The sequence below is a fragment of the Ovis aries genome, chromosome 1, assembly GCF_016772045.2.
Source record: "Ovis aries strain OAR_USU_Benz2616 breed Rambouillet chromosome 1, ARS-UI_Ramb_v3.0, whole genome shotgun sequence".
Lineage (NCBI taxonomy): Eukaryota > Metazoa > Chordata > Mammalia > Artiodactyla > Bovidae > Ovis > Ovis aries.
In genome coordinates this window covers 130173441-130187986 of record NC_056054.1, presented here as the reverse complement: position 1 = coordinate 130187986, position 14546 = coordinate 130173441, and the positions used below count along the sequence as shown (strand labels likewise).

General features: G+C 47.8%; 1 protein-coding gene across 1 annotated transcript; it reads right to left on the bottom strand.

Annotated features, from left to right (window-relative positions):
* Nucleotides 1-3700: 3700 nt before the first annotated feature.
* ADAMTS1 (ADAM metallopeptidase with thrombospondin type 1 motif 1) lies at nucleotides 3701-13152 on the bottom strand. Its single transcript, XM_004002797.5, has 9 exons — nucleotides 11980-13152; nucleotides 9985-10331; nucleotides 9338-9470; nucleotides 8787-8954; nucleotides 8059-8345; nucleotides 7650-7836; nucleotides 7386-7561; nucleotides 6226-6401; nucleotides 3701-6055 (listed from the first exon to the last, which is right to left on the bottom strand). The coding sequence occupies exons 1-9, from the start codon at nucleotides 12710-12712 to the stop codon at nucleotides 5356-5358; spliced, it is 2907 nt and encodes a 968-aa protein (XP_004002846.1). The 5' UTR covers nucleotides 12713-13152; the 3' UTR covers nucleotides 3701-5355.
* Between the last annotated feature and the right edge of the window lie 1394 nt (nucleotides 13153-14546).

The window sequence follows — 14546 nt, the reverse complement described above, 5'->3', positions numbered from 1 at the left end:
ATATTTTACATTATATATCTTCTCTACTATTTTAATATTTTTGGTTAATTTTGAAACCATATTTTCAAAAAATTACTTGTATTTATCTCCAAGTTTAACTGTTTCAATATTTACTAAAATTTTTGTCTTTTTGATTTATGTTGGTATTTAAGTAGAGTGCAATATTCATCAGTGTTGCTTGGAACACTCTTTTCCTTGTAAAAATCAGAAAAAAACCAAAAAATCCCTGGACTCATTCATGATATATTTTCCCCATTCACATCTATTTTATTGTTGTTTTTTAGTTGCTAAGTCATGTCAGACTCTCTTGTGATCCCATGGACTGTAGCCCTCCAGGCTCCCATCTGTATCTGTCTGCAAATCTCAGAGTCTCGAAGTGCACCAGTTGATCTCTTTAACCATCTGCACGGCTGTCACTCTAGTTCAGACCATCATTATTGGTCATTGTAATTATTGCAACAGTTTCCTATCTGACTCCAGTCCAGTCTCCTTGCAGGTTAAAATGTCAAGTCAGACTGTGCTTTTCCCTTGCTCAAGTCCTTCCACTGGCTCTTTGTCTCACTCAGAGCAAAACCCAAACTTACTTCCAACTTCGCAGAACAAGCTCACTGCCCTCCACCGACCTCTTGTCTTTCCCCTCTCTCCTTAGTGCTCCAGTCACATTGACCTCTTGCTGTCCCCTCCAAGAAATTGAATGTAATCTCATCTGTGCAGACACATGTCTATTGTAAGTTCATCTTTTTGGAGAGCTGTCCCCCTCCATCCTTGTGGTTTCCTTTCAAATATCTCATTGAAAAATTCTCCTGCATTATTCTACATAAAATTGCCCTCAACTTCCTTCCCACCTCAGCAAGTATATGGTTTATAGTTCCTTTTAAGAACAATAGAACATAAAACAGTAATAATCCTAAAGGAAAAGAAATCATGATCTCCCACAAAATAGACTAAATTACAAATAGTTGTTTGTAATCATACAAACTTAGCCAAAAACAAAGGCAGTATGATTAATAGAAGGGGCTATAAGGAAAGGTTCAGACTTTTGAATTATGGATACAGGAGAAAATTAAATACAGACAACTAAGGAATTTCCAAGATGGAGACCACATGGAGTCCAGTGGTTTGAGTGGGCCTTCTGTGTGCATTCCTCTGTGATTTGCAGTGTTCCTCAATTAGGATATTTTCTCTTCAGCTGCTCTTAACGGAAGGCACAAAACATTTATAGGTTGGGAAAACTTGTTGCCAAGCCAAAGCGTCTTCCACATTTTACTCTTTTCATTCTGCCAATGTCCCATGAGCTCATTTCTGTCACAGAAGTGTGCATATGACAGAATAGACTACACTTCTATACTGGAAGGGCTTTGGGCCAATTTTCTGGATAGGTCTAGCACTCCCAACCTTCATATCACTATTGTTTTTCTTTCTTTTGGAAAACCAATGAGATTTGCATATTGTATCTATTGTACTTGTTTCCTAGGTCACATGAAGATCTATAGTGGCCTCTTCTAGAAGACAAAAAGCAAACATTGGAAACAATTTTGCCGATTTTTGTATGAAAGCTCTGATACAAAAGTTGTGCTTGTATGAAATGCTAGAAAAGAAAGTGGCTATATTGAATGCATTGAAAATTAGGTGCTTAAGTTGGTCGTCAGCATCATGCCAGCTTATCATTTGTAGCCACAACACAAAGTAAAAGTGAAAGTCGCTCAGTCATGTCCGACTCTTTGAGACCCCATGGACTATGCAGTCCATGGAATTCTCCAGGCCAGAATACTGGAGTGGATAGCTTTTCCCTTCTCCAGGGGATCTTCCCAAACCAGGGATCAAGCCCAGGTCTCCTGCATTGCAGGTAGATTCTTGACCAGCTAAGCCACAAGTGAAGCCCAAGAATACTGGAGTGGCTAGCCTATTCCCTTTTCCAGGGGATCTTCCCAACTGAGGAATCAAACTAGGGTCTCCTGCATAGCAGGCAGATTCTTTACCAACTGAGCTATCGGGGAACCCACAACAGACATGAGCACAAATTTTTCCTCTTTTTAAGCAGCTGACCTATCAAGCCCACAGAACCACATGTGTATTTTAAACTAAACTCCTTGCTGCCAAACAGAGTATTTTAAAGAGCTCAGTTGGTTGACAAAAGGGAAATTTCACTAGCAGAGGGCTGAAGAAAGCAATGTGGCAACTTGGGAAGTTAGCTGGCATTATCTTGGATGGAGAATTAAAGACAGCAGTGGAAAATCTTGTGGCTGTTTTTATGACTTTGTGTCCTGAATTTCATTAGGCAAGATCTGAAAATGACTTTTTTTTTTTAGCATGAGTTACCATTCTAGTTGTATTTATTTGGTTTTATTAATATCATACAGCTTGTGTAGTAATTATGATTATACAATTATACTTGTATAGTGTGTGGGCACGTGCGTGTGTGTCTACTCCCTGTCACTTACTATGGGGATTTGTACCATGATAATGTTGGAGAAGGAAATGGCAACCCACTCTAGTATTCTTGCCTGGAAAATCCCATGGACTGAGGAGCCTGGTAGGCTACAGTCCATGGGGTCCCAAAGAGTCAGACACGACTGAGCGACTTCACTTAATGTAGGCAAATAATGTGGTAGAGGTTGTTGGTGCAAAAAGCATGTTAGGTCACTGAATTGTGCGGCCAAATTATATCTTTAACTGATTTCTATGGGACCAGTGCTCACAGTGTGAGGTTTGATTTTCCTCTTTCAGCCTGGTGGGCAGTAGGTAGGAAAAACCTTAACCAGAGATTAGCATGCCTCTTCCCTCCTCTGCCCCATGCACCTGGCTCCTGAAAATCTTAACTTCAACTGCTCAGGGGAAGAACACCTTGAGTTATTCTGAGGGCAAGTTAGAATTATCACAGAAGTCTGCAATTAACAGGTTATATAGAACTACTTGAGAAAGGAGGGTGAAAAAGAGGATGAAAATGTAAAGTTGGAAATATTGTGGTTAACCACATAATCTGAGTCTTCTAGTATATATGCTATTTCCTGAGCAAAATGTAGTTAACTTTGGAAGCGATCTGAACTTTTAAAGTCACCCATGTACTATTTCGTATTTAAAATATAGTGACCTTACAAAAGGTACCTAGAGAGTGGCTTGGGTGTTCCAGGGTTTCTTCAGAACATCCAGTGTACTCCTAAAGGGCAAGTGAAACATGTGGGGAGCCTGGCTCACTGAGCATGCCTATCCCAAATGTAATTTATGAAGCATCATTTTCTATGCATTAGCTTAAATGCATGTGGGCTTGTTAAGTCGTTTCAGTCGTGTCTGACTTTGCGACCCTATGGGCTTTAGCCCACCAGGCTCCTCTGTCCATGGGATTCTCCAGACAAGGATGCTGGAGTGGGTTGCCATGCCCTCCTCCAGGGGATCTTCCTTACCCAGGGACTGAACCCACGTCTCCCACATTGCAGGCAGATTCTTCACTGCTGAGCCATCAGGGAAGCCCACTGACTTAAACAATTTCACATAATTTTACGTATTGGGTTGGCTCAAAAGTTTGTTCATGTTTTTCTGTAACAGTTTACAGAATGAATGAACTTTTGGGGCAACTCAATACATGATGTAATTGAGGGAAAGATACAGATTCAAATGCATCCTGAACCCGATCTATTTTCACTTAATATGTTATACATAAGAAGCTGGCAAACTATGCCCACAGAACAAATTTGGCCCACTGTTTCAGAAATAAAGCTTTATTAATACACCACCATGCCCATTCACTTACGCACTGTCACTTTCATGTTACAATAGCACGGCTGAGTAGTTGTGACAGAGATGGTATGACCTACAACATCTATTTACCACATGGCTCGCAACAGAAAAAGTTGGCCAACACTGGTGTATATTATGACTCTAGTAACAAACCTATCACCAAAGATATAATAGATATCTTTCTCTGTAGCAATCACATTACACCAAAGATACAAAAAATACATTTCATTAGGACAAATCTTACTTCCAAGATACTTAAGAAAATATTCTGTCTTCAAATTCACTACCTATGTCTCAGATTTCCTTCACAGGAGTTAATTCTCATTAAAACAAGACACACGTTCAAAAAGTGTCCTTTTATTATTTCTAGTAACATATATCGTATAAATACTCTATTTTTATATGACCTTTTACAAACGCGATATAACTTAAAAGTTTTATCATTAGAAAGAAATGTATAAAAATAAATATGTCATTATAGGCATTTATTACAAACTATAGTCCTTCTTAGAAGGAACACACAAACCAGTACTTATAAAGTACATAGAATTTATAGTAATGTATTTTACTATATACATATGGAAAAAAAAAGTTATTTTCTTTCATAGTAGAAGAGCTGAACAGACATTCACCAGGATATGACTGTTGGACCAGCTGCTGGGGGTGGACCAGCCGCTACCCCTCAGTAGCCTCCCCACCACGAGACATGTGATCTCAAGGTCCCCAGCACTGGGGACCCTGTTGTACACACCCCATTCTCCTTCTGGCATTACATTCTTTTTTTTTTTTTTGGTGATCTTACCGACTCTCTTCAGACATAAACTTTTTTTTTCCCCCACATCCACATTCCTTAAGTCAGCTTACATTAGGAGGAAAGAAATATAGGAGGTCCCCAGGTCATCAGGCCTCCTCTAGCTTTTACCAGCATCTGATACATCACTGCGGTTTTTTTTTTTCCCCTTGTAGAATTTGTGGTGTGTTTAATATATGCAATTGTTTCTTCGTCAAAAGGAATTCACAAAGAAAGACACAATTAACGACACAAGAGAGGAAAGATGGGAGTCATGTGAGTCATGGACACTGCGAAGCATTTCTCGTGCTGGGCAGTCCTGAAGTCTTAACCCCAAGACGGTATAAACATTCTCTGAAACCATAGCAGCGGGTACAGTGATGGTCAAAGATCCTATGTGCATTCCTTTCTCCCTCCATTGATAGTGAGGTAAAGTAAGCCACGTCTTAAAGCAAAAATCTCACCTTCCTCCATATTTCATCAGTATCAGGAAGCAGGGATTGTTCACATTTCTTAAACTTACTTTTGACCATTACTTCTGTTTTCATAAGAACTTGTCAGGAACCTCACAAAAGAAATGCTAATGCCCTGGGGCTTTCTTGTGCTACCTCATTGGTCAGATATGAATAGTCCTCATAAACTACCCTATCAGATTTGTAACTGGCAGGAAATTCTGATGATCTAACTTCTTTTCTACCTACCTCTACCTCCCAATTCATTGCCACCCCTGGTTGATCACCAGGGCAAGGCGCCCTGGATTCCTCCAGTCTTCTTGATTTCAGTGCATCAGCCCTTCCCCACTGCCCCCTGTCCCTCAACACCACTCGTACTTAACTGCACTCTGCCATTGTGCAGAAGTCTATGTAGTGTTTAGGTTTCTTTAAAGGATCACAGCTCTCATGAGACAACACCCCCCCATCATGGGACAGACACTGCAAGGTTCTCTTTTTGTAACCCTTCCCGCAAGTCTTGGAACACGGCGACCAGTCCCCCAGCTGCCAGCGGGGGCAAGGCAGGTTCACACAAGGTCTGGTGCTGGCCGGCTTCACTTCCTTGGCGCACTCTGAAGCGGGCTGTCCGTTGATGTCCCGACACTCCACGAGCCTTCTCTGTACACCCAGCCCACAAGACTTGGAACACTCACCCCATTCTTCAATGACCCACTCCGAGAAAGTAGGAATGGCATTGAAAGATTCCTTCTTCTTCTTCACGAAATAGGTGTATTTAATTTTGGGTCGGAGGGCACTGCCCACCATCAGAACTTGGATGGTTAAGGGCTCCATGAGAGGGCTGAAGCTTCGAATTCTTTCCAGCGCCGCCGAGGAGCCGCTGTACCTCAGGACAGTACCTTTGTGTGTGATGTCTTGCTCTAAAGTGGACAGAGTGAAGTTGCCATTCAGGATATATGTGCCATCGGCAGCTTTGATGGCCAGGAAGCTCCCGTTATTCCTGGATCCTCTCTGAGTCCGTTGCTTCACTTCAACGTTTGTGGCTCCGGTTGGAATTGTGACGATATCATGGTAGCCGGGTCTGCAGGCAAAAAAAATAGAGAGAAAGGTCTCTCAGTCACTGGCTCATTATGTTCCTTAGCTTGAAACACCAGGCAATCAGGTAAGAAAGCAATTTTTTACCAGACCTGTAAGAAGTTAGTTACATGGAAATGATAAGAACCTTCAGGAGTAAGGCATTTTAACACTTACCTTGCACTGGTAACTGATCCTGATATTTTCTTGCATGTAGATCCATTTCCTCCACAGACGCCACATTTGTCGAACTTCTTTTTGGAGTCTATGATGCGATCACAGCCAGCTTTTACGCACTGTCCTTGCACACAGACGGAGGTGGAATCTGGGCTACATGGGGTGCCATCCACCACCTGAAAAAGGAAGGACATGTACCTGGTGTCACACGTTAATTAACAAGGGCAAGAGATGATGCTAGGAACGTCTAGATGCTGAAAGTCTTCCTCATTAACATTACATTTCTATCAAAATTAAAATAGTACTCTGCACACTATCCTTCTCTGGCTTTTCTTTTTTCCATAGACATCTGAAAAATTATAAATTTTTAGATTATCTGTGTCCTATCTCATTTTTAGCTAAGGTCAACGAAAGCAGAGCTTTTAGTCAATTTGTTTACTGCTGTATCCTCAGTGTCTAGAATACTACCTGGCAAGGGCCACTGCTGATATATCACTTGTATGTTGAATCTGCAACTGGGGACTATTTTCCTAGCCTACAGTGATCATGACTCATGATTATCTCAACCAAATTCAATTCCATTTTCTATCTCAGAGCCAGATTTATCCCCTCAACAAAACAGCAAAGTTATGCTTCTACTAGTTCAATATATGTTCTTAAACACAAGAGTTCTCAATGCTCAGGCTTTCATTATAAGCCCATTTGCACATGCTGCTGCTAGTCACCCAGTAACAAGTACTTTTGACTATCTTAAACTATTTTCCAAAACCAAGGGATGGTTTTCGTGTTAATATATGATTTACCTATCCATGCATAAAGGGCTTTTCTTCATATATAAGAGTAATAAGCCATTGCAAGAATCATTAAGCACTAGATTCAAGCTTCATCCATAACCCCAAACAGCACAAGACTCAAAGCAGGCAGTTACCAATGTATCCAGAAGCAAAGTTGTCCTACTTTGAAACTGAATGTGCTGATATATGAATTTAGTATATATAATTTTGACTTAATATATACTTACTACATTAAGTACATTTATAATAATTAAATATTATACAAAAACACATCAATATAAAAATATAAAACAACAAAGGTTGCATGAAAAGGTAGCAAGCCAAGGCTTGGGTTCTTAGACCAACAGTCCAAAGAAAAGTCACTACCTTGGGCTGCAAAACGAAGAAATAGCCAGTGCCTTTGGCTTGACAGATAAGCTTGCACCTGTCCTTGGGCGAGACTCCTGCATATTTGGGTATCCACTCCACTGCGGGCCTGCTGCCAAAGGAAGCTTTGGAGAATTCATTGTGTGCCTCACACTGTTCCAGCCTAAAGGTTTTTCCTGGAAAGAGAAGGAGATGATGACATTATCCCTTCCCAATCTTCAAGTGCCTGTTTGCGGAGCGTCCTTTCACCTTCTCTCTGCTCACCGTTATTCTTCGGGCAGTCCTCGATGTTGCAGGATCTGTAGCGCACGCGCTTGCCCTCGCAGTATCTTCCTCCGTTCTTCGGCACGGGGTTGTCACACTTCCTCATCGTATACTGAACTCCACCACCACACGTTCTCGAGCAGTCTCCCCAGGGCCCCCACGGCCCCCAGCTTCCGTGAACAGGGGTCTAAATAGAGACACAAATCATTAGTGTTAGAATCCTCTATGACAACCCTTTCAGGAAATAGAAGAGAAAGATACAGGACACAGAATCAATGATGTGAATCTTTCCTGTATCCCTGTCAGAGGCTACAGTCTGGTTGCTCCTGTGGCATCAAATGTCTGAGGATCACCTGGTCATTTTCCCTTCTGAATGTCAAAAGAGCATGCATTGCAGTGGATAACTCACATCAAAGTGTTCCCTGTTGGTCTGGTTCAGGCACTGGCCGTTGACACACCATTTCCCCTCTCCACAGCTGGTGCCATCAGCCCAGGGGAAGTGTTTGGTCTGGCACATCAGCAATCCGCCAGAGGTGCCCGTGCACCAGAGGGTCGTGCAAGTGCTGGCCGCGTCCGGGCAGTGTCTGGACCCCTGTCCAAATGTGAGCTCGCACTGTCGGCTGGCACTGTACAAGGCCCCGGGGAGATCGGAGGGGAGCTGTATGAGGCGCTGGGGCTCGTCCATCAAACATTCACCTGCAAAGAAAAATACCAATGAACATTAACAAATAGTAACTAAAGGCACGCAGGGGACAGATCAGCTTCAGAAAAGATTTATCATAAGAGATAATACATAGCAAAGTGATTTGAAAGCTGAAGGGTTTGGGAGAGATGTGCCAGAGAGATTTAAATTATTGTTAAGATGTTATTCTTAATGAGTTATTTCTGCCTTAACAATGTCAGGAAATCATTGTTCTGCTAAACACTCAGGTTCATGTATTCTGGGAGCTTCTTGGCCAAAAGCACTCTCTCTTATTGGAAATTCAGGTTTAAAAAGGTATGCTCTTGACAATGAAAGCCATTTTGAAGGCAGAAAGGGAAAAGAACAGAAAAGAAAGAAAGAGCTCGTTTAACAAGTACTGTATGAACACGCAGATGGTTGGATAACACCTAGAAAGAGTAGCTGGAGTGTCTTACCATGACCATTATCCAGAAATGTTGTAATCGTGGAGGCACTGCAGGGAGACCAGGGCTCGTTGTGGTCCAGTTTGGTAAGCATTGATGCCATCATGTGGGAATCCTGGTTGATACCATTAATGCCGGCACATTGCTTGGCATCATCATGGGGCATGTTAAACACGTGGCCTAAGAAGAAATCCAAGACTCACATTAAAACATGTCATTTGCAGCATTTTTTTTTCCCCAACAGAGATTCATCTGTCTCAGTGATATTTCTAAAGAAGAAATGTATCCAGATACCATCTATTTTAGAGACAGTGTCTACTTTTCACAGGGTGTAAACCAATGTGTGAATTTCCAAATGTGTCCCTAGCTCTGACTCTCTGATTCTGAATTCCAATAAAGATAACCATGCTTAGAATCATGCAAAAGCATTTTCTGCAGATTTTAGGGAGCTTTGGCACCTAAAATGGCAATATAATCTGCAGATGCTCCCTTTAACAGTAATACCTAGTTTATCAGCTTGAATTCATGAATTGCGCTTAACTCGCACTCTGGAATAGATTTACCTAATTCATGAGCAGTAGTGAAGGCGGCTTGTAAGCCATCATCCTCTATGACCGAGCAGCTTCTGCTGGGATCACATATAGTTCCAACATCCGCTATCCCAAGAGTATCACACGTCTGGACACCACACAGGTCCTACAAGAAGCAGAGATTTGCCCTTATTAATACACACACAGGATGAACTTCGGGATCAAACTGCTTGGCAGGGTGTAGCCTCACATGTGCTTTGGAGCATCTACATTCTTTGTTGCTGAGTAGCCCTTTTAGGAGTATTTTGTGTGACTTTAAGATTTTCCCCTAATGCATTCAACTAGGACTGTGAAACTTGAGATGTTAAAGCTATGGAAGGAATTCTCTGGCGGTCCAGTGGTTAAGACTTTAAGTTCCCAATGCAGGGGGCCCAGGTTCAATCCCTGGTCAGGGAACTAGATCCCATATGCTGTAGCTAAAGATCCTGCATGCTGCAAGTAAGATGCATCACAGCCAAATAAATAATAAAATAAATATTTTAAAAATTAGGAAAGATTAATCATACTAGCCAATGAAAAAATACTTAAGTGTGAAAATATTGGTAAAATACCTTACATACATTTGTTACAAACTGACTCCCCAGGGAGTCCCGTCATGATTGGCGACGTCTTCCTCTCACCTGTCTGGTGAATAGAATCGCGGTGTCATAGTGCTCCTCATCCCGGTCACTGGGGGGGTTGTGCTGTCTCTGCCAACGGCAGAAGTTCCGCAGCGTGAGGGCAGCGTTGGAAGTCACTTCTGGGCCCTTCTTTTCCTCGTAGATGACCAGGATCTTTACCACCACCAGGCTCACTGAATTCCGAATGCTGGGGTGTTTGTATAACCGGGCCGCCACGGAGAACAAGGTCAGAAGGTAGTGCTTTAGCTCAGCGCCGTGGAACTCGGCCATGGACTGGTCAGCCACAAGCATCGTTTCCACATAGCGGGGGCTGGACACAAATCGCTTCTTTCTTAGGTTTCCAATTCCTGTAAAGACACAAGAAAGATCATTTGCTCGGAAACAGTCTCACCAAGAATAGTTTACCTTCCTAGAGTATATAAGGAAAGCCTAACCAGTCAAAGCAAATAATACAAAAATACACCCGGGGGGCAAACAATAACAAAAATATTTGCATTTCTGTTCACTGCAAATGTTATTTTTAAAGTTTTTTTTCCTTACTGTAAATGTAAAGGCCATGTGCTCCTCTGAGGGGATCAGCTTTTTTTTTAAGTAGTTTTTTTTTTTTTAAATCCTCTTTGAAATCATGCAATCTGAAAAAGGCAGGATGCACAACTCTCTTTCCAGTCGTAGTAAAATCTTGGAGCAAGGGGAGCAGGCAGAGCCCCTGAGTCACTCTTTCACAGGCCAGGACTCAAATCCTGAATGAGATCATCAGGCTCCACGTGGAAGGCCCCGGGCAGGGTTGGGGCTTCTGCCAAGGGGCCGGGCCTGAAGGAATCTCAGCCCGAACGGCTCGGCTTTCTCATTCCAGGGGTCCCTGGGGGTGCTCGGCTCAGGCCAAATCCGGCACGAGGACCACCCAGTCTGTCCCGGCGCCTTCGGCCAGGACTCCTACCGCCCCACGGAAAGAAAGTTCGTGCCGCAGATTCCGGGGTGGGGGTGGGGGCACGGTTAATTATTTAGAAAAGAGTTCTTTGACTCCTGACCGTGAACCAGCCCCCTGCCCAGGGAAGTCCTACCCTGGGCTCTGATCACGCAACTGCTTCCAGGAGCAGACCGACAAGGGGAGAAGAATTACATTCTGCAAGCCGCGGGGAGAAAGTGAAGAAAGAGACAAGGCACCAAAGTGACAGGAGGAAAGAACTATAGCAGAAGCAAGGCACACAGCAGAGAGTCCGAGGAAGGCGTGGCAGGAAGGATCGCCGTGACTAACTTTTCAACAGTGTTTCGGAGCAGAAGGGTGGCTGCGAGAGGGAGCGCACGCTGGGAGGCTGGCGGGAGGCGCGGAGGCGGGGCGAGCCGCGCGGAGAGACCTCCCAGGCAGGTCCAGCCGAGGGGCCCCGCCGCCGCCAGCCGGTCGGGGTCAGCCTGGTAAGCCGGGAAGGGACCCCAGCCAGCAGAACAGAGGTCCTAACGCAGCTGTCCAGGCTCGAGGGCTGCGCATTCCGAGGGTCTCTCTCCCCCGCCCTCCATCTCCGCCCTCCTCGGGTCTTCGGGTGCGCGAACAGGCAGCGGTTACAAAACTAAGCGGCCAGTGATAACTCGACCGAACGACACATGGACGATCGTTCGCAAGACATTAACAAGGCAGAAAGAAGTCGCACAAGCTCACTGTCGACTCAAGTGGGAGGGGCTGAGTTACCAGCTCTCCCTTTCAGACCCAAACGCTTCTCCTTAGCAGAAAAAAGAAAAGAAAAGAAAAGGAAAAAAAAAAAAAAAAAAACCACACCACTGATAACTTCTGTCATTTCTTGATCATTCATGATCAGGGAAAATGGTGAGTTCACCAACCCAGATCTTAAACCACAAATCACCACCACGTCTCGGTCCTGTCCACAGACACAGGCTTCCGTCTGCCAACAGGACTTTACCCTCAAGTCGTTCACCCCACAGAAGGAAGGGAGGGGGAGATGAATGAAGAGGCAAGTGGGAGCCGCTCTTCTGGACTGATACCTGTTCTGTGTCCCGGGCGCTGGGGCGCTCGGTCCTGCGGCGCCCACTGCACAGTGGCGTCCTCGCCCTCTGGCCCCGCGCCCCCCGCCAGCTGGGTCTCGTCATCCAAGACCCCGCACTTGGCGCCGCCGTCGCCCCGCCGCCTTCGCCGCAGGAGATGGAACTGCGGCCGCGCGGGCTGCTGCTCCCCAGAAGCGGCGGCGGCGGCGGCGGGGGCCAGGCTCAAGGTGGCGGCGGCGGGCGCGGGTTGGATGAAGTACTCCTCGCCCTGCAGGTAGAAGGCGCCGCGCACGCCCTCGCAGAGGCTGAGCGCCGCGGCGGAACTGGGGTCGCCGTTGACCGTGCCAGAGTAGAAGCAGTGCGCCAGGTCGCCCACCGGATCAGAACGCAGCACGTCCGGCTCGGGTCTGCGTCCCATAGTCTGGAGCGTGAAGCCGGGTGCCAGGAAGCCGCGATCCTCCTGCAGCTCCAGGCTCAGCTGCCGACCGAAGGCGTCCAGGCGGAGGTGCGCGGTCCTGAGTCCCGGGTCGCGCTCCAGCGCTGGCAGCACCAGCTCCTCGTCCTCCTCGGCGGGGCGCCCGTGCGCGCCCGGCACAACCAGCAGCGCCGCGGCCGCGGCGAGGAGCAGAAGCGGTGCGGGAGCAGGCTGCAAGCCCCGAGCCCTCGGCGCCGCGTGCCCCATGTTGCCTCCTGCCGTGCGCTTTCGGAACCCTGCGGGGACCGCGCGCTGCATTCCGGAGGAACCGAGCGCCTCCGAGCGCTGAGCGCACTGGCTATTGTTCGGGTCCGGAGCGCGGAGCCTCGCTAGCTTGGCTCGGGACTGTTAACAAGTTACTCTGATTCTTGCAAAAGGGCCTGCAGAGCCCAGCCGCTGATAGGGCTCCCGGAGTCACTAAAGAGCTGGCGCTGCAGTTCTGTCGGCGCGCGGGAAGTTCTTCTGGAGGCACCGCGCAGCAGGAGTTGGTGGGGTGGCTGCTGCAGAGACGCGCAGCGCCCCGGGACGCCTCTGGGGCCGGGGCGACAGGCCACACGAGGATCGGCGTCCGGAGACCCTCTTCGGTCTCCGCCTCGGTCGGGGTGCACCTCGCTCTGCGCAGGGCTCAGTCCTCTCGGCCTTTCTGCGCGCCCTGGCAACGAGAGACCGCAGGCTCTGAGCCGCTTTCGAGCGAGTGCAAGGAGCGAGCAGCCCCGACCGCCTTTTTATATCTTAGACTGAGTCTCCGCCCTTCCCTGACCCCCCTTCCCTCCTCCCTCTTGGCCGCCTTTCTATCCCCGGGACCCCGCCCCCTAAACTCAGTCTGGGCTAAACCGAGCGGTGCGCGAGCCGGGGGTGGGGGGTGGGGGGTGAAGGGGCTGGCTCGGCGCCACGCGCTCGTCAATCTGGGGGCGGAAGACGCAGGAGGGGCCCTGTGACCAGCCTTTTGCACTTCTGGGGCTGCTGCTGGGAGAAGGTCCTCTCTCCCACCGCCTCTTCCACCCGCCGTCTTCTGCCGGGACAGCCGGAACACGGTCCCTCTCCCGCGCGGGAGGGAGCGCAAGGATGCCAGTTGCGGGATGGAGAGGGGAGTCCCTTCTCCAAGGTTTCCCCGCCTGGGAGCTGTCCCTGAGCCGCCTTCCTCTCCCAGCGCACCCCCACCCCCACCCCCCGCCGCCAGCCTCCTCCTCTTCAAGCCGGGAGATGAGCCAGGGCTCCCCTTTCTAGCAAAACACCCCACTCCAGCTCTCCATCTCCCGGGCCTGCCTCAGGCCCGTTTGCAGCGTGCTCTCCCTTTGCCCCAACTGTTCTCTGGCAAGCTGGGTAGGGCCAGCGAGTCCCCTAGAAAGCGTGCCTGGATTAGGAGGCCAGGAGACACTTTCCAGAGGCCTTGATTTGAAAACGCGTTTGGCATCGACCTTCACGCCGGTCAACTGCCCTCCCCTCCCGCAAGTCCCATCCCGTCCCCCTCCGCCCCGGGCCTTAGAGACTTCTCGGTGGAGACCCGGGTTCACACTTCCGGAAGAGGTGATCTGGAACGCGTTTCCATTCCCCGGAGCCTGGGGAGGGAAGTGCGCATTCTCTTCTTTGAGGGAAATACTCCACTCTCGCCCAGTCGGCCTTCTTCCACCTACTAGCAGCTGCGGGGCAGAGGCCAGCTGGGCACAAACGTCCAGGAACCCTACTTTTCCACCCAGAGAGTGGCGGCATCGCTGGGGCTAGAAAGGATGCGGTGGGCAAATTAGGGGTCCCCGACCCCTCCCCGCTTTCCCCCGAGGAAGCGGAGAGGCAGTCGGAAACCCAGAAAAGCTGAGCCTTTGCACCTCTATCTAGGTCTCTAAGTAAAAGCCTCAGCAGCTCTTCCATCTAAAAAGAGGGAGGGGCCCGGTGACACAGAGGAAGGAAATGTTTCATAACGTTTTCCCAGGCGGAAACCCACGGGGACAATGGTGAGAACGACCGCCCCAAGCCGGGGCCGACCGCGTCCCTCACCCTCGCGCGCTCCCACTTCCTCGCCTGGCCGCGTCTCTTCTGTCTCGCCGCCCCCGCCCGCCCCCTTAGTTTTCAGGTTTGATCTCGGCCTTTTTCCTCC

Coding starts and splice junctions, on each gene's coding strand:
- ADAMTS1 (XM_004002797.5), bottom strand. CDS start 12,712: ATGCAGCGCGCGGTCCCCGCAGGGTTCCGAAAGCGCACGGCAGGAGGC. Junction 7,837..8,058: donor CCAACAGGGAACACTTTGAT/GTGAGTTATCCA, acceptor GTCTCTATTTAG/ACCCCTGTTCACGGAAGCTG. Junction 7,562..7,649: donor GGACTGCCCGAAGAATAACG/GTGAGCAGAGAG, acceptor TTCTCTTTCCAG/GAAAAACCTTTAGGCTGGAA.